At 43.0% G+C, this 19,266-nt stretch overlaps 1 protein-coding gene and 1 pseudogene across 4 annotated transcripts in view; both read left to right on the forward strand.

Annotated features, from left to right (window-relative positions):
* Positions 1-15,930, forward strand: part of LOC136146355 (myomegalin-like) — a 63,580-nt gene extending 47,650 nt beyond the window's left edge. For 2 of the 4 annotated variants that reach the window (XM_065905211.1, XM_065905227.1), the window contains exons 2-8: positions 1,055-1,205; positions 4,922-5,154; positions 6,429-6,480; positions 7,610-7,797; positions 11,956-12,189; positions 13,464-13,595; positions 15,705-15,930. In XM_065905211.1, coding sequence (XP_065761283.1) covers positions 1,084-1,205; positions 4,922-5,154; positions 6,429-6,480; positions 7,610-7,797; positions 11,956-12,189; positions 13,464-13,595; positions 15,705-15,796 — 1,053 coding nt within the window. In that variant the 5' untranslated portion in view covers positions 1,055-1,083 and the 3' untranslated portion in view covers positions 15,797-15,930. Of the gene's footprint in view, positions 1-986; positions 1,206-4,921; positions 5,155-6,428; positions 6,481-7,609; positions 7,802-11,955; positions 12,190-13,463; positions 13,596-15,704 lie in introns of all 4 variants that reach the window. The other 2 variants (XM_065905220.1, XM_065905235.1) reach the window with 2 other exon arrangements.
* A 1,099-nt stretch (positions 15,931-17,029) lies between these two features.
* On the forward strand, positions 17,030-17,821 carry LOC136162447 (elongation factor 1-alpha 1 pseudogene; annotated as a pseudogene).
* The last annotated feature ends 1,445 nt before the right edge of the window (positions 17,822-19,266 follow it).

Here is a 19,266-nt window from a genome sequence, read left to right on the forward strand (position 1 = left end):
TAAATAGCAAAATCTGGAGAGTTCACAAAGAGAAATAGTAAGAATCACTAGAAGTCTTAAAAAACTCATTTAAGAAAAGCCACGAAAATTGTTTTCATTGAAACTATCTTCAAGAAAATAAAAGGTGTTGAGAAAATATTATTGTTTGGTGTTTTCTTTTTTAAAAATATTCATTTATTTAGGCCATATCACATGGCTTGTGGAATTTCCCAACCCTGGAATCGAACCAGGGTCTCCTGCATTGCAGGCAGATTCTTTACCAACTGAACTATGAGGCAAGTGTGATTGGTTGAATACACAGATATTAAATACACAGCAAAAGAATACACAGATATTAAAACTGGCTAGTGAGAGAAGTGGTCTTTATTGATAAGAGACATCCAGAGAGAAACAGCCTTGTGTTGAGTGTGGCAGGCCATCAGGAGGCAAGGCTTCCTGGGGTTTTATAGCTGCCTCCACATTCTATGTATGATTACAATTTGCCACCAGATACTCTGAGTCCTTATCATGGTGCTATTGTTGAGTCCCAGTTACTGAGATTTGAACTCTGACATCTCAAACTTTGTTTCTGCCTACATAGTTGTCAGAAGTTAGGGGTGATAGAAAGGCTTTCTGGTTTCTGAGGGGACACTCCCAGGGAACTTTATCTCAACTGTAAGAATCAAAAATACTCATCCTCTAGCCCAGTTTAAAGCCCACTTGTTTTCATGTGTTTCCTTCATTGTTTGCTTGTTTTTAATGCTAAAATTTCTCTGAACCCTCCTCTTCCTCCTTATAGCAGCATCTGCCCCTACTTGCTGCATCTTTTCTCAATCCCAGTGGATCACCATGGTTCTTGTGGCTGATAAAGAACTCTTCATGGGAGCGCATTGTAGGTTTCATCGTTTACTTCTTTGTAGCTTCTGCTCTTGTGATTTTTATGCTCCTGGAGGACCCTTCTTATAATCCAACCTCTTTAAACCGTTATTTTGTTTTGATTCCTCTAGGTAGATGTGGAGGAGAGGCTAGTCATTGTGGATATCCAGATGGATTTCTTCTCTCTTTCCTTTTGAAGGAGGCAGCAAGAGGTTTCTTTGTGAGAAAATGCTCCAACTGAAGCCTGGGATGCATCGGCCCTTGGAGAAGAAGGGACCTTCTGAGAGGAGAGTGAATGAGCAGAAGACTCAGCCTGAGAAAGCCGGATTCTCCTCTATGTCCCACAGCGAGTAAGAGACTATTTGTTTCAGAGACTATTATAGCAGCTTTCAGGGTCAATATTCAAGCTATGTACCTTAACTGTAGGGCTTTCTCTTAAGGCCAGCCTGGAAATTCTTTAGAGAAAAGTCTATAGTATTTTTATTATAATTACTTTATATTATTCAGAGAAATTTGGTTTTATTCTAATTAACAATGCGTGTTGTTGTTGTTTAGTCACCAAGTTGTGTCTGACTCTTTTGCGACCCCATGGACTATAGCTTGCCAGGCTTTTCTGTCCGTGGGATTTCCCAGGCAAGAATACTAGGGTGGGTTGCCATTTCCTTCTCCAGGGGATCTTCCCGACCCAGGGATCAAACCTGAGTCTCTTGCGTCTCCTGCATTGGTAGGCAGTTTCTTTACCACAGCCACCAGGGAAACCTAAAAATACATATATACACTAAATATATGATCTCATGGATACTTGAGATTTCATGGAACTCTTCCAGTCACGTGAGTGGTGGCTCTTTTCTGCATTGATGGGAATACATAAGAATCTCCTGTTACATCATATGTTTTGATAGTGAAAAGTTGACCCATATTAATGCTGAAGAGGTGGAATTATACAGAGGCTTCTTCATCTCTACTCTTCATTCTCTACATTCTCTTCAGAAGCTCACATCCCTGGTTTCTAGAATAGCAATTTGTATAAGCTTAATTTTTTTAACTTATTTTTTATTGAGGTGCCATCAGTTTATGACATTATATAACTTCCATGAGTACAATCTTATATTTCCACTTCTGTATGCACTACAGTGTAATTAGCTCAATTTCAAAAATAAGCTTACAGAATTGCCAAATAATGGCCTGATCACTAGATTTATCAGTCTGTCTTTAATGGCCATTTTCCTAAAACTTTTCAAAGACATTCCATTAGTGTAGAATATCTATTATATAATTACCTGTGAGCATCAGTTACTGAAATACTAAATCATCACTAACTTGCTTAGTGGTTGAGGATCAGCTTTGAAGGTGGTTCAGGTTTTGCTTCATACTCCATTGAATCTCTGTTAATATGTAACACTTAAATTTCACTGACCCAGAGAATAATGTTAGATCTAAAATAACTTGAGAATTATTTTAGAACTGAGAACACTAAGGCCCAAAGATATAGTTGCTTGATCACAATTGCACAGTAGATTTGGCAGCAATAATATCAAAATGCTGGGCTCTCAGTTCACAAAGTCTCCACCCACTTTGTCAAGTGCATTTAAAATTTTTATATTCTCATAATCATTCTTTTTTAAAAATAGACTTTGTTTTTAGAACAGGAAGTTAAGAGCAAAACTGAGTGGAAAGTACAAAGAGTCCCCATCTACCTATCCTTGTCCCTGCACATGTGTAGCCTCTTCCCCTAGTATCAACATCCTATACCAGAGTGGTGTATTTGTTGACATTTGTTGCAATCAATGAAAATCATTATCACTCAAAGTCAATAGTTTAGTTCGGGTTCATTCTTGGTCTTGTACATTCTATGGGTTTTGACATAAGTATAATGACATGCATCTATCATTACAGTATCATATAGAATGAGTGTTCACTGCCCTAAAAGTACTCTGTGCTCTACCTACTCATCCTTCTCTGCTTTCTAATCCCTGGCAACCACTGTTCTTTTTACTGTCACTACAGTTTTGGCTTTTCCAGAGTGTCGTATAGTTGTGATCATATGCTGTCTAGCTTTTTCAGACTGGCTTCTTTCACTTAATAATATGCACTTAAGATTCCTCCATGTCTTTTAATAGCTTGACTGCACATTTCTTTTAAGAACCAAAAAATATTACATTTTCTGGATGTATCACAGTTTATTTATCTGTTCACCTACTGAGGAACATCTTGGTTGCTTCCAAGTTTTCTCAATTATGAATAAAGCTACTGTAAACATTGTGTGCAGATTTTGATGTGGACATAAATTTTCATCTAATTTGGGTAATCAGTGAGGGATGCAGTTACTGGGTCATATGTAGGAATATGTTTAATTTTGTAAGAAACTGTCAAACTATCTTCAAAAATAGCTATAAATAGCATTTTGCATTCCCACTAGCTATAAATGAGAGTATCTGTTGCTTCACATCCTCACCAGCATTTAGTATTGTCAGTGTTGTGTATGGTTACCATTCTAACAGATGTATAGTAGTAGCTTAGTGAAAGTTAAAGCTGCTCAGTCGTGTCTGTCTCTTTGTGACCTCATGGACTTTATAGTCCATGGAATTCTCCAGGCCAGAATACTGGAGTGGGTAGCCATTCTCTTCTCCAGGGGATCTTCCCAACCCAGGGATCAAACCCAGGTCTCCCACATTGCAGGCAGAATCTTTACTGTCTGAGCCACCAGAGAAGCCCCTAGTAATAGCTTACTGTTTGTAGATTTTTTTTCATGATGGCCACTCTGACCAGTGTAGATGATACCTTCTTATAGTTTTGATTTGCATTTAGTAGTAGCTTGCTCTTGTTTTAATTGGCAGTTCCATGATGACAATGATGTCATTGAAAAATGCGCAGAAGACCTAATTAGACATTTCTCCAAAGAAGACATACAGATGGCCAACAAACACATGAGAAGATGCTAAACATTGCTCATTATTAGAGAAATGTAAATCAAAGCTATAATGAGGTATTACCTCACGCTGGTCAGAGTGGCCATCATGAAAAAATCTACAACAGTTAATGCTGGAGAGGGTGTGGAGAAAAGAAAACCTTCTCACAGTACTGGTGGGAATGTAAATTGATACAACCACTATGGAAAAACAGTATGGAGGTGCCTTAGAAAACTCAAAATGAAACTACCATATGACCCAGCAGTCCTACTACTGGGCATATACCCTGAGAAAACCATAACTCAAAAAGACACATGTACCCCAGTGTTCATTGCAGCACTGTTTACAATAGCCAAGACATGGAAGCTACCTGAATGTCCACTGACAGATGAATAGATAAAGATGTGGTACATATATTCAATAGAATATTGTTCAGCCATATAAAGGAATGACATTAGGTCATTTTTAGTGATATGGATGGATCTAGAATCTGTCATACAGAGTAAAATAAGTCAGAAAGAGAAAAATATTGTATATTAACACACATATATGGAATCTAGAAAAATGGTACAGATGAACCTATTTTCAGGGCAGGAATAAAGATGCAGATGTAGAAAACAGACATGTAGACCCAGAGTGGGAAGTAGAGGGCAGGACGAATTGAGTGAGTAGCGCTGACATATGCATGGATGTGCATATACATGTGCATTTACACCATGTGTAAGATGGGTGCTAGGGGGAAGCTGCTGTCTAGCGCAGGCCGCTCAGCTCAGTGCTCTGTGATGACCCAGAAGGGCAGGGGGAGGTTCAGGAGGGAGGGGACTATGATACACATAGCTGGTTCACCCTGTTGTACAGCAGAAACTAACACAGCATTGTAAAGTGATTGTACTCCAGATAATTAATTAATCGATAAATAAAGTAGAACTAGAAAAGAAAACCAATTTTAGAAGTATGGGAGCAGGGGAAAAGATGATCTTAGAAGGACTCTTTTACCCAGAGACACTCTTATTTTCCTTCCTTCATTCCCTTTACCACATTCCAGTCACTAAACACCAGCTAGAGTTCCGCGTGGGGACTCTACTGGTGATATTCTCAAAGCATCTTCTGCTGAAGCACCATAACCTATCAGTCACCCTTACCACTTTCCACTTTAGGAAGTATTCCTTGATCCAAGATCAGGCTCGAGAGTTGACGCACCTGCGGGAAAAGATAAGGATTGGGAGGGCTGTCTCTTCCCTTCTCATCCAACATGTTCAGAACACAGTGAAGATCTTTGAAGAGCTCCTCAGCAGTAGGAAGATTGACTATAACACGGAACAGCATTTCCGTGAGCAGCTGGCCAAGGGCAGCCAGCTGGCAGAGAGCCTCGCTAGCAAGTTCAACACAGGTAAGCCAGCCCCAGGGCTCAGGAGGGCCCTTGGTCCCTCCCCCATTCACACTCCAAGACCTGCACTCATTCACAAGTGACATTTCAATCTGGTGTCCTGTTCTGTAATCACCATCTTGGGGCCATGGCAGAGCCGGGGCTGGCTGGTGAGAAGCAACAGAGAGGCACACGGGGTTGGGGATGCCATGATGATTACCAGCTACTCTGTGTCTCCTGAAGTATGGCCGCTATAGCAGGAGGCCTCACTGGGGGTGACAGCATGTATCTGAAACTAATTGGTAGAAAGAGAGGTGGAATGGGGCAGCTGGTTGCTGTGAAAAGAGTCCTAAACTAGCAATCTAAAGACTTCTGCTCTAGCCTATATGTGTTCATTACTAGTTCTGGACATGTTCATATTTCTTTTGATATCTGTTTCCTCACCTAAAAAGTTTAGATCAAATATTACAAGCCTCTAACTCTTGCATGATTGTTCTTAGCATCAAATAAACAATATTAATCAGTGCACTTGAAAAGAATGATAAGAGAATCATGTTGATTTGGGAACTGTTTAGAATACTGTTTTTTTTTTTTTTAATGTGTCAGTTTTTTGATCATGAAGCATGCGGGATCTTAGTTCCCTGACCATGGATCGAACATGTACCCTTTGCATTGGAATGTGAAATCTTAACCACTGGACTGCCAGGGAAGTCCCTGGGAATGGTTTAGGCACTATATGTATAAGTACCTTTTGTGGGAATATTTATTATTTCAGAAGTCAGTTATATAGAATATTGCCTAGAGACCTGAGGGCACATAGTAAGAGCTGGTTTGAGGCCATTGTGCAGGCTCCTGATGGCAGATGCAGAGGTGGGACAGGGTGGCTGTCACCTCTGTGGAGACAGGTTCTGCATGAAAACTGATGGGACCCACAGACATGGGACTGGGAACCTGCCCCATGGCAGGACTGGGAGGCTCTGGCTGGGATGATCGAGAGGCCAGCTGGACAAGTACCCCATGATCTGTGGGAAAAGAGACATTTTCAACTTTTTGCTCTAACTCAGGGCAGAGCAAGTAGAAGTGACTGATGATCTTTGAGGTGGGTTCGGGAAAGTTTGCCAGACATGCTGTCTAAACACTCAACCCAGTGTCTCCCGAGAAAACTCAGAGAAGCCTGTACTTGAGCATCAAGCAGCTATGTGTCTCTGACCCCAGAGAGAGAACCCAGTGTGAGCTTGTATTTGGTAAATGAGAGCTGTTTAAAGTATGACTGCTCCTTTTCTCAATTTGGTTTTCAGATGACTGTGTAAATAAGAAGAATCAAAGAGAACAGATGCTGCAGAGACTCAGGTAACTCAAAATTTTCAGGGGCTATGAAAGATAAAACCTAGTCAAGAATCTAGAGCAAGGGCCAGAAGATCAGTGGAGCAGCAGCTTTCTCACCCCATGAAAACCAAACGGCTGATTATACCATCAAACCATTGTGTGTCCTTAGTGACAAGGTGGTCTCATTTCCTGTTTTTTTTAGTTTATTATTCTTCTAGTTCCAAGATCCACTCATTTAGTGAATTAGTAATTTACTAAATTTACTAGTAATTTACTACTAAATTTACTAGTAATTAGAATTTAGTAATTTAGCCTAATTCACTCATTTAGTAATGTAGTAATTTAGCCTAACTCTCCAGTCTTAGGAGTCTCCCATGCTCCCAGGGATCACCTCTGGTCTCCCCTAGATCTTTAAAAGCTGGAGTGAGATCATATCTGAAATCTTTAAGAGTGACCAAACAAGTGCTGGCAGATGTTGAATGGCTACAAATTTCTTTCAAACAAAAAAGATTTATATTATAAATATGACATAGATTTATATTATGTATGACTAGGGAAAGTAGAAGTCACTCAGTCATGTCTGACTCTGTCCAACCCTTTGTGACCCCCATGGACCGTAGCCCGCCAGGCTCCTCTATCCATGGAATTCTCCAGGCCAGATTAATGGAGTGGGTAGCCATTCCCTTCATCCAGGGGATCTCCCCAACCCAGGAATCAAACCCAGGTCTCCCGTATCGCAGGCAGGTTTTTTCCCAACTGAGCCACCAGGGAAGCCCAAGGAGGTCTGGAAACTATAAGACACCTAGAAGGGAGCATTGCCTCAGGAACCAGTTTTAAATGGGCAACCACAAATACTATTTAATGGATGATGTCACAGGGTGTGTTGAACTTTTATGGGCCTCTGGGTGTCTTGTCAAAGTGTTAAAGAGCCTGACAGGTCTTCTCTCTTTCTCAGGATGTTTGTGACCAAGGCACTGAACACTGTTGTTCTCCCTGCCTCCCAACTCTCTACCCCTAAATATGAATGGATTGTTTGACTTTTCTGAAGGAACAATCTCCTTGACTCCTGGGGCCTCTCCTCTAAGCCCCCAGATCAGTATAACTGTGATATTTGGGTGACTTTCACTTTTCCTCTATCTTTCTTACTTCCTAGTATCTTAAGGGAGAGGCTGAAGAGGGATAAGAAGACAGGAGTCCTGCAGACCCAACAGGATGCCCAGCCGCAGACTTGGCCCCAGACCTGCTCCAGCAGCCATGCCCAGTCCACCGCCCCTTACTTCCCTAGCAGCACCTACCTGCTGCTCAATGAACAGAAAGTGCGCCCTGCAGTGGACATGGCCAGTAAGTACCCAGAGATCCTCCAGTTTCTAAGCGCTTGCTTATTTGTCTAGACCAAGAGGAGGCACCTTGGCAGCCACGCCCTGCAGACCTACTGTGACATGCCTGATTGGGCACGGGTCAGGGATTCAGTGACAGGCACAGGCTTCAGGGGTGTCAGATAGCTTTTCTCCATTCCTAGTGCCACACTTCATCAGCCACCAGACCCCCCTCAGGCACATACATGGTGCTGGATTTGAGGGGAGGGGTCATGAGTTGGGAAGGGGAGGGAACAAATGCTCCCTCATACCTCCAACACAGTCATGTCACCTTTCAGACCACAGACATGAGTGTCATTAACATTGGACCTCTGATCCTGAACTCCTTTGGGTAAACAGTCACAGTTTCTATTTTGTGCATGTGTTAGTCGTTCAGTAGGGTCCAACTCTGGAACCCCATGGATTCCAGGCTCCTTTGTCCATGGAATTCTCCAGGCAAGAATACTGGAGTATGTAGGCATTCCCTTCTCCAGGGGATCTTCCCAACCCAGGGATTGAACCCAGGTCTCCTGCATTGCAGGCAGATTCTTCACCATCTGAGCGTCCAGGGAAGCCATCTTTTTCTGTTATTTATTTATTTATTTATTTTTACATTTATATTTTTTACTTTTTCTTATTTTTATTCACGACTGAATATTTTCTATCATCTATGAATTTACAGATCCCACCCATCATTCTAATAATTCAGCTGTAATATCCTCTAAACCATCAGTTACTGGGACTGACTGAATCTATCACCATCATGCCACTCCCCAGAATTCCCCAAAGAGGGCCCTTGTGTAGCTTTGGTAAGGGTAGGAGGAAGAGAATAAGTTTAAAATCAAGCCTTCATTTTTCTCCTGCTCAGCATTCCCTTTATTTTCCCTCCTGAGGAAAGCATCTGACTCATACAGAGTCAGATGTGAACAACCAGGGACCAGGAAGTCCCTGGCTATGTATCTGTTTTTATTTTTTCTGAATATTTTAGGCGTGTTTTTGTTTTTGTTGTTCAGTCACTGAGTCGTGTCCAGCTCTTTGCAACCCCATGATCTGTAGCACGCCAGGCTTCCTTCCCTCTCCTTCAACATCCCCTGAAACTTGCTCAAACTCATGTCCATTGAGTTGGTGATGCCATCCAACCATCTCATCCTCTGTCTTCCTATTCTCCTCCTGCCTTCAATCTTTCCCAGCATCAGGGTCTTTTCTAATGAGGCATGAATAAGCCATAATGGATTTTGACCTGGAACCATTCCTGTTTCTCATTTTACATGAGAAGCAAAGCAGCATGTCTCCTCTTGAGTATAGCAGTCAAGGAAAGACAGAAAATTCACATTTATTGAGCACCTAGTATGCTTGTATTATTGATCACTATATATATGCTGCCTCATTTAATCAGGACAGCAATCCTTTTAAATTACTGGTGGTGTCCTGATTTTACAGCACAGCTAAGGACACTGAGGCTCAGTGAGGTCAGGGAACTTACTGAAGACAGTCCAGCTTGGAGTAACATTGACTGTGATCCTGGCTGACTCTAAAGCTTGGAGTGCCCACTGCACTGCAGCCCGAGCAGTCATGGACCTAGCCGGGAGGGAGTCACCCCTGTGCACACCTCTTTATCTAGGCTTCTGGAGCCAGTGTTTTCCCCATTTCACTCTTTCTTCCCCTATGCCCAGCACAAAGGCCTAGCCTCTGCAAAGAAGACAAGACTCTATACACGTATACTTTCACCCATGAATTTATAAATGAATGATTTTGGTTGTGGTTTAATCACTAAGTCATGTCCGACTCTTGTGACCCCATGGATTCTAGCCCACCAGGCTTCTCTGTCCATGGGATTTCCTAGGCAAGAGTACTGGAGTGGGTTGCCATTTCCTTCTCGAGGGGATCTTCCCCACGTGGGGATGGAACCTGGCTCTCCTACATCTCCTGCATTGCAGGTGGATTCTTTACCACTGAACGAGCAGGGAAGCCCACTATAAATGAATAGGCTGCCCTTGTTATGTATGTGACATTGTCCAAGAGGCTGATGGGAATTTGTTGTGCATCCTTGAACTCAGTTGCCCAGAGGCACTTGGCTCCACCTCAACGCTTCCCTGAGAGACAGCAGATAAAGGGCAAACATACCTTCTCCTTACCTGCAATTCCTGCCACTACTTGTTAGAATGACCACATTTGAGATGTGGCACATTTATGTTGCTCTCAGAAAGTATCAGCCTTGTTTTCTAGTATCTCTGTCTTTTCTGAAGGAGACTAAACCCTTCTTTTTCCCACCTGAAGTCATCATTTTTCTCAGAGGGGCAATGGTTTATCAATACTCCTTCTTTGGGGGCCAGAATTTCTAGTGCCACAAATGGTGTGTGGCAGCATCACTGTGAGACTTAATTCCTCTCCCAGGAGGCTCGTCTCTGCTGCTTTCCATGTACAATGTAGGACGTTTCCCGTGTTGTGTGGCAAGGGAAGAATGGGACAAGAACATGCTGATCACTGTTGCTGACCGACTAGAAACCTCGTATGCCCTTGGCTGAGAGTAAGCTGATTTTCTGGGGAGGGGATATAAAGGAAAAGATTGGGAATCACATTTTGATTGAGTTTCTACTTTAAGTTATGCCTTGAACTAAAGGCTTAACATAGTCTACCTTTCTCTTCATTTCACAGCAGTGTTAGTTACATCTGATATTGTGTAAGTCAGGGAAGGGTACTGACTTAAGTAAACAATTCCCTAAAGGAATTTGGCTTGGTTGAGGAAAATAAGACCTCACTCTGACCCTGCTCAGAGAAGAAACCTGACTGTTTTGTGGTCCTTGATAATAATCCTTGAAAGGAGAAGACTCTTAAACTTTTCTCTGAATTATGGCCCTGTCACCCAGCCGGGTTTTTTGTCTAAAGGGAACCAGCAAAGAACATGATATAAATGTTCTCATAGCATCATTGAGCTGTACAATACCATTTTTTTTTTTTTTTGGTTCTATAATCCCCTATGTAAAAATATTGTACCCCAGTCATTCTTTGGATAGGAGGCTGACAATCTGAGCTATACTTAAGAATTCTTTTTACATTCTCAAGAGCCATTCTGGGTGGATTGCAAATCACCACTTGCCTTCCTCAGACACCCCCCTAGCCTCAGGTGTCCAGAGTCAACTCAGGCAGGAGCAGTGGGAGCCACCAGGAGTAGGCCACTCTGTCTAGGTTTGCTGCTCATCAGCCAAAAGTGAAGGCCATTTTCCCTTCCTTATCTTCTACCAACAATCCCAATACAGAACAAGCTCAGGAAGGATCAGCAGCTGTTTGGTGGCAAGGGCATAGACTGTTGGGTGAGAAGATCACACGTTCACAGACCAGTTTGAGAGTGCTTACTCTCATGACTTCTAAGATTGGCAGTGATTCCTGCAATTGGAGGAGACATTTCTGAAGTACCTCTCTGGGATCATTCCAGCATTTGAGGATCTTGGAATGAGGAGAGAGGTCCCTGTACTTTTCCTCTGTGTGCACTGTGACCCTCAGACATTATATCTCGCAACTGCTTCTTGATATAGGCCAGGAGTGCCAGTAACCTTGGGGTGAAATTGATAGTCCTTGGGAAATGAGTTCTTAGCTGATACTAAGCAATTGACTGATCACTGTTATTCACCTTAAAGTCTTCATTCCATGGATTGCTTTATCAATTTTCTCAGGCTGTTGTAACAAAGTATCACAAACTGGATGTTTCAAAACAACAGAATTTGTTTTCTCACAGTTCTGAAAACCAGGAGTCTGAAATCAAGTCAGCAGAGCCATGCTCCCTTCTTTCTTGCCTCTTCTTGACTTGCTGGTTGTGGGGAGCATCCTTTGCCTTGAAGATGCATCACTCCAATCCCTGCCCCCATTGTCACCTGGTCTTCTCCCCTGTGTATCTCCTATCTCTGTCTCCTCTCCTCTTCTTATATAGACATCGGTCATGTTGGATTTAAGGTCCACCCTAATCCAGTATCATCTCCTTTTAACTAATTAAATGTATAAAGACTCTATTTTCAAATAAGGTCACAGTCTTAGGTTCCAGGTAGACATGAATTTTTGGAGGATACTATTCAACCCAGTATAATGATTGTTAAAACACTTCATTTCTGACTTCCCCATTTGTTTCTCATTCATATTCCTTTCTGGACAGATGTCAGCCCAGCCATGCCTTCTGATTCAGCTTCATTGCCCAGCAACCACTCAGAAGCTGTATCTGCTCAGCCCTTCTATCCTTTGGATGGCACCACAGAGCAGAGTGGGACACCAGACCCTGGGCATCATGGCAGCAGTCACCCATGCGAAGAGATGAAGCCTCAGAAGATGAATGCATCTGGGAACCTATCCTCCTCCACCTCTTTGGACCGGCCCAGCTCCAAGCCCTCTGGTAAAAATAACAAAGGAGCAGTTGGTGAAATACAGCCATTTACAGAAACAACACATTCCTTTCCTGGCCAGAGGGTATTTTGTTCCTCAGTTAAACCCTGGCTCACAGAAGTGGATGAGAAGATGAAGGGGCAGTATCCCATGGGTCAGCCAGAGAATGAAGCCCCAGCTCAGTGCTGATCCTTTCTATGTACCTCTCATTTCCACTACCTAGGGACTCACTCTGGGCAGGAGAATGAAGGAATGCAAGGGCATTCTGAGGCACTCTATAAGGAGGATGAGTTCCCTCACATTTGGTGTTCCCTTTTCTCTGTGCTATAACCTTTTAGGTCTAGATTTTTTTAGACTATTCTAAGTTCAGACTTCCAAGGGGAAGGTAAGTCTTCTTAGATGAAGAGTTATTGCAGAATGGAAGACTGTTTTTATACACACCTACAGAGAGACACACACACACTTTGTATACAGTTATAAGCCAGTCCTGCTTCTCATTCTTTGCCAGTGGGTTTGGAGCCAGGCCTCCTGGCACTCAGGGGCTAGGGGTGCACCCATGTGGAGGAACTGCTTGGAAGCAGCCTGGTTTCAGTATGCACACAGTACAACAAAACAATATTTGAAATTCTCAGAGAAAAACCTGGCCCTAAGCACAATGTCCTGGTGGAGCCTATTTTTGATCTTTTTACCCTTCTCTTTGTGCATCTTTTTCCATCCTTGAAACTTACCTTCTCTCATTCCTCCTTCAGGTCCTGATACCTCCCCAGACTCTTCCCGTCACTCTTCACCCAAGGAAAACATTCAATGTCACTCATTATTCACAGCCTGATCTAATTTCATATGCATATACCTTAGTTTTTTTTACTGGGTGAATGTTAAAAGTTGTTCAGTCATGGATCATAGGGTAAGAGAGGTCTGAAGTAGAGAGGGAGGCCCTCTGGATTTTCACCAAAGGAGGTGGACACACTTTCTCATTGTTAGGCCAGTCCTCCCTAGAGCAGTTTAGTGGTTTCTCTCACTTGTTCACCAGCCCAGTGTCCATCTCCCTCAGATATATTCAACTTCTCTCTGGGAGGAGGCCTCATGGAGTTCCTAGCAGAAGGCTGTGTTGGGATTAAAAGCCTAGGACCGCTTTAAACAAAGTTGCCTAGTGCTTCCCAGGTGCCGAGGTGAGCAGAGGACATTGACAGGACTATGGATATGGGCAGGGATCTTGCAGAGGGTCCCATGAGGGATCCACCTTCCTCATTTCCTATCTCTCCCTGTCTTGGTGGTATGCAACAGGGGCCGACCTGCTGGAAAAGAATCTTATTGAGATCCAAAACCTGCGCCAGCGCCTGGAGGAATCTGTATTCATCAATGACCGTCTGCGGGAGAGGCTGGAATATGTGCTCAGCAATGCTGGCCAAGGAAAAGGTAGAAAGGGCACCAAAACCTCCGGGTTCTGTCCACATCTGGGGAGACTCACAAGGGCATATAGGTGTGCAGCTATAAAGACATTGGTGTGCACTCCCCTACTTCTCCTCACAGGCAGCCCAGAGAGGTAAGCAGGACAGGCATTTTTGTCCCTACTTTATAAATGAAGACACTAAGTGGCTTGCCCTGGGTGGGACTAGTTCTCATCTTCTTGCGTTCATGCTCAGTCACCCATTCATGTCCGACTCCTTGGAGACTCTATGGACTGTAGCCCGGCAGGCTCCTCTGTCCATGGGATTCTCCAGGCAAGAATACTGGTTCAGTTCAGTTCAGTTCAGTTCAGTCGCATCTGACTCTTTGCGACCCTGTGGACTGCAGCACCCCAGGCTTCCCTGTCCATCACCAACTCCCAGAGCCTACTCAAACTCATGCCCATTGAGTCAGTGATGCCACCCAACCATCTCATCCTCTGTCGCCCCCTTGTCCTCTCGCCTTCAATCTTTCCCAGCATCAGGATCTTTTCCAGTGAATCAGCTCTTTGCATCAGGTGGCCAAAGTATTGGAGTTTCAGCTTCAGCATCAGTCCTTCCAATGAATATTCAGGACTGATTTCCTTTAGGATGGACTGGTTTGATCTTCTTATAGTCCAAGGGACTCTCAAGAGTCTTCTCCAACACCACATTTCAAAAGCCTCAGTTCTTCAGTACTCAGCCTTCGTTATGGTCCAGCTCTCACATCCATACATGACTACTGGAAAAACCATAGCTTTGACTAGATGGACCTTTGTTGGCAAAGTATTGTCTCTGCTTTTGAATATGTTGTATGCTGCTGCTGCTGCTAAGTCGCTTCAGTCATGTCCGACTCTGTGTGACCCCAGAGACAGCAGCCCACAAGGCTCCCCCGTCCCTGGGATTGTCCAGGCAAGAACCCTGGAGTGGGCTGCCACTTCCTTCTCTTAATATGTTGTATAGTGGCTTGCAATTTCCTTCTCCAGGGGATCTTCCTGATCCAGGGCCTGAACCTGCGTCGCCTGCATCTCCCACATTGGCAGGCAGGTTCTTCACCACTGCACCACCTGGGAAGCTGTTCTCATCCTCAGGGCTGTCTAATGCGATGCGCTTTCTTCTAACTCCCTGTACTACTCGGTGCTGCCCCCAGGGCTCATGGCCTGACTGTCAGATGGTAGGGCCAAGGCTTCCATGGTGCCCTCAGCAGAGGGAGCACCACATCCCACCTTCATGTCACTACCACATGCTCTGGATGCTGCCTCCCACCCTCCTCCCCCTCATGCAGATGGACTGTCTTTCCACACTTTCTACCCAAATGTTCTCCCTTGTCATGATCAGGAATATGGTGACCAGGCCCCTGACAACATCACAGCAGCAGCCAGTTAGGGGGAAAGGCTATGTTCCACAACTGGAGCCATTGACATGAGGGTGTGGCCCATAGTGGTGTGACTCAGCCACATCAGACTGTTGTCCCAGTGCATGAGGCTCCCAGGTTTTGCCGAAATTTTGGTGGGTGAAGGGAAGTATATCTTTGAAAGCATCTGTTACCTAAATGTGTGACTTGTCTGGTTTGTTTTTATTTCCAGAGATAGTATCTACCTTTGGCTTCCATGGGTAGAACCCAGAGTCCATACCTCAGCTCTACAACAAGAAAAGGGCCTTGAGGGAAAGCAAGCTGGAGTTTTCAGACTTACACAGGGCAAAACCCAAACTTGGTTACTTCCATATCCCTCCTTTCTGCAGCAATACACAGCTGCAGAATCAAGAGAGTGGAGAGTACCAAACTTGCCCAGACTCACACAGCCCAATCTAGATAAGGTTGCTTCGTATGAGGTCCCACCTGCAAGTCCCTAGATTCACAGGCTCTAGGAGTGGAGCACCCTGGGAAATTCACATTTCACTTATAAGTCCCTTCCCCAGATAACCAGAGGGTTACTGGCTGTGAGCTGGATACCAGCTTGTTTCTCTCTCTACCTTTCCCACTTCCAGTTGCATGTGAATAAGGAGGGGAAAAATTGTCATTTTCTGTTGGGAGCAGTCATTGAAGAGAGTTCCCTAAATCCCTCCAGACCTCATTGCAGCTCTGTCTCTCCCTCCCCAGGTACTGCACAGTCAGCTTCAGATGTGTCCCTCGCCACCCCTCATTTATACGCTGAGAGTCACTCTCCTGGCTCTGGTAAGGACATCTTGTGACCCGACACCAGGAGGGTCTAGAGGAGTGTTTTCCAGATTCTCCAGTCCTATCCAACAGCACTTGTGGGTGTAAACTTGGAGGCATCAGACATTACCTTTAAATGAATGGATCAGATTAATAAATTATTATTTAAAAATTATTTACCATGTATTTATTGAGTGACTATAAAAAGTAAAATTTGTGCAGGAACGAATAAAACCCATAATGGCCTGAAAGTCAAAGGAAAGATTAAAGGAAAAATACGTTTCCTCTATTATCTATCTCTATTTCAGAGAACTAGATCAGAAAGGCCAATGCAGGGGAAAAGTTAAACCTATTGAGAGTGGGCCTGTGGGATCCTTGAGCCCCATTACATGCTTGGAAAGAAAAAAAACTATCACATGTGAAAATATAGTAGGATAAAATCTGAATGTTTATAATGAAGACCATAAGCAAGACCCAGGTGAACTCCATTCGAGAGAGTGACAGAAACTGCTTCTCAGAATCATGAAGATCAGAGTTGCCTCAAGCCTGGAAATAGTAGTTGTTGAATTTTCAAAATGGTATAAATAATATATGTTAATATATATAGAAGAGTAAATTTTATTTTGATCTTTTTCAAACTAAGAATGGATTGATATTAATGAGATGACATGTCAGTTCAGTTTAGTCGCTCAGTCCTGTCTGACTCTTTGTAACCCTCTGGACTGCAGTATGCCAGGCCTCCCTGCCCATCACCAACTCCCGGAGCTTGCTCAAACTCATGTCCATTAAGTCGGTAATGCCATCTGACCATCTCATCCTCTGTCGCCCCCTTCTCTTGCCCTCAGTCTTTTCCAGTATCACGATATTTTCCAATTAATTGGCTCTTTGCATCAGGTGGCCAAAGTATTGGAGTTTCAGCTTCAGCATCAGTCCTTCCAATGAATATTCATGACTGATTTCCTTTAGGATGGACTGGTTTGATCTCCTTGCAGTCCAAGGGACTCTCAAGAGTCTTCTCCAACACCATGCTTCAAAGGCATCAATTCTTTGGCACTCAGCCTTCTTTATGGTCCAACTCTCACATCCATATGTGACTACTGGAAAAACCATTGCTTTGACTAGACTGACCTTTGTTGGCAAAGTAATGTCTCTGCTTTTTAATATGCTGTCTAGGTTTGTCATAGCTTTTCTTTCAAGGAGCAAGCATCTTTTAATTTCATGGCTGTAGTCACCATCTGCAGTGATTTTGGAGCCCAAGAGAAGAAAGTCTGTCACTCATTCCATTGTTTCCCCATCTGTCTGCCATGAAGTGATGGGACCAGAAGCCATAATCTTTAAGTTTTTGAATGTTGAGTTTTAAGTCAGTTTTTTTACTTTCCTCTTTCGCTTTCAAGAGGCTCTTTATTTCTTTGCTTTCTGCCGTAAGGGTGGTGTCATCTGCATATCTGAAGTTATTGATATTTCTCCCGGCAATCTTGATTCCAACTTATGCTTCATCCAGCCTGGCATTTCGCAGTCAATGTAACAACTGAACTGAAGTCTGTAGAAATGCACCTTGAAGCATTGAGTGAAGCCCTTCCTGGGGATAGTGTGGGCTTCATTGTCAAGAACATGTCTGTCAAAGATGTTCGTTACGGCAGCGTGACTGACAGCAAAAATGACCCACCAATGGAAGCAGCTGGCTTCACAGCTCAGGTGATTATTTTGAACCATCCAGGCCAGATCAGTGCTGGATATGCACCTGTGCTGGATTGTCACACAGCTCACATTGCTTACAAGTTTGCTGAGCTGAAGAAGAAGATTGATTGCCTTTCTGGGAAAAAGCTGCAAGATGGCCCTAAATTCTTGAAATCTGGTGATGCTGTCATTGTTCATATGGTTCCTGGCAAGCCCATGTGTGTTGAGAGCTTCTCTGACTATCCTCCCCTGGGCCGTTTTGCTGTGTGTGACATAAGACAGACTGTCACTGTGGGTGTCATCAAAGCAGTGGACAAGAAGGCAGGTGGAGCTGGTAAGGTCACCAAGTCTGCCCAGAAAGCTCAGAAGGCTAAATGAATATTATCCCCCAAATCTGCCACCCCAGTCTTAATCAGTGGTGGAAGAACAGTCTCAGAACTGTCTCAGTTGGCCATTTAATAGTAAAAGACTGGCTAATGATAACAATGTATCATAAAACCTTTAGAAGGAAAGGAGAATGTTTTGTGGATCATATGTTTGGGTGTGGCAGTTTTTTAAGTTATTAGTTTTTAAAATCAGTAATATTTAATGAAAACAACTTGACCAAAAATCTGTCACAGAATTTGAGACTCATTTTTAAAAAAAAAAGCTTAATGAAAAACGTAACTTTTTTGTTACATTCAATTAAAGCTTTATTTTTTATGAGAATGAATGTAATCTATATTTTTTGTACTTTTTATTTTGTTTTGGGGTATAACCAATTAACAACAACAGGACTCAGCCATACATATACATGTATCCATTCCTCCCTCATAACCCCTTCCCATATAGGCTTCATATAACACTAAGCAGAGTTCCATGTGCTATACAATAGATTTTTGTTGGCTATCTGTTTTAAATATAGCAGTGTGTACATCCTAATATAAATTCTTTATATATATATATATATATATATATATACACCAAAATCACTGCAGATGGTGACTGCAGCCATGAAATTAAAAGACTCTCCTTGATAGAAAAGCTATGACAAACCTAGACAGCATATTAAAAAGCAAAGACTTTACTTTGCCAACAAGGGTCCGTCTAGTCAAAGCTATGGTTTCTCCGGTAGTCATGTATGGATGTGAGAGCTGGGCCATAAGGAAAGCTGAGTACTGAAGAATTGATGCTTTTGAACTATGGTGTTGGAGGAGACTCTTGAGAGTCCCTTAGACTGCAAGGAGATCAAACCTGTCCGTCCTAAAGGAGCAGTCATGAATATTCATTGGAAGGACTGATGCTGAAGCTGAAACTCCAATACTTTGACCACCTGATGCAAAGAGCCAACTCACTGGAAAAGATCCTGATGCTGGAAAAGACTGAGGGCAAGAGGAGAAGGGGGTGACAGAGGATGAGATGGTTGGATGACATCACTGACTCAAAGGACATGTGAGTTTGAGCAAGCTCTAGGTGATGGTGAAGTATAGGGAGACCCCTCCATGGAGTCACAAAGAGTCAGACACAACTGAGTGACTGAACAACCAGAAAAAAAAAAATTATATATATTATATATATATTATATATGTCATATTTATGACAGACTGTATGATTTCAATACCTTTATACCATGAAATTTTTACACCCTGTTTTATGTTCCTGGATATGTTCCAATGGCTCCTAGTTTATAAGTCTATGGGAACTTGAATAGAATTTGTATCCTGCTGTTGTGTGAAAATTGTATAAATCATAATTCTGTTGAATTGGTTCATAGTGATTTTCAGATCTACTATATCCTTCTACTTTTCTGTCTATTCTATTTTTGAGAGTTTGATATTGAAACTCTAAC

This window comes from Muntiacus reevesi, chromosome 1 (assembly GCF_963930625.1).
Source record: "Muntiacus reevesi chromosome 1, mMunRee1.1, whole genome shotgun sequence".
NCBI lineage: Eukaryota > Metazoa > Chordata > Mammalia > Artiodactyla > Cervidae > Muntiacus > Muntiacus reevesi.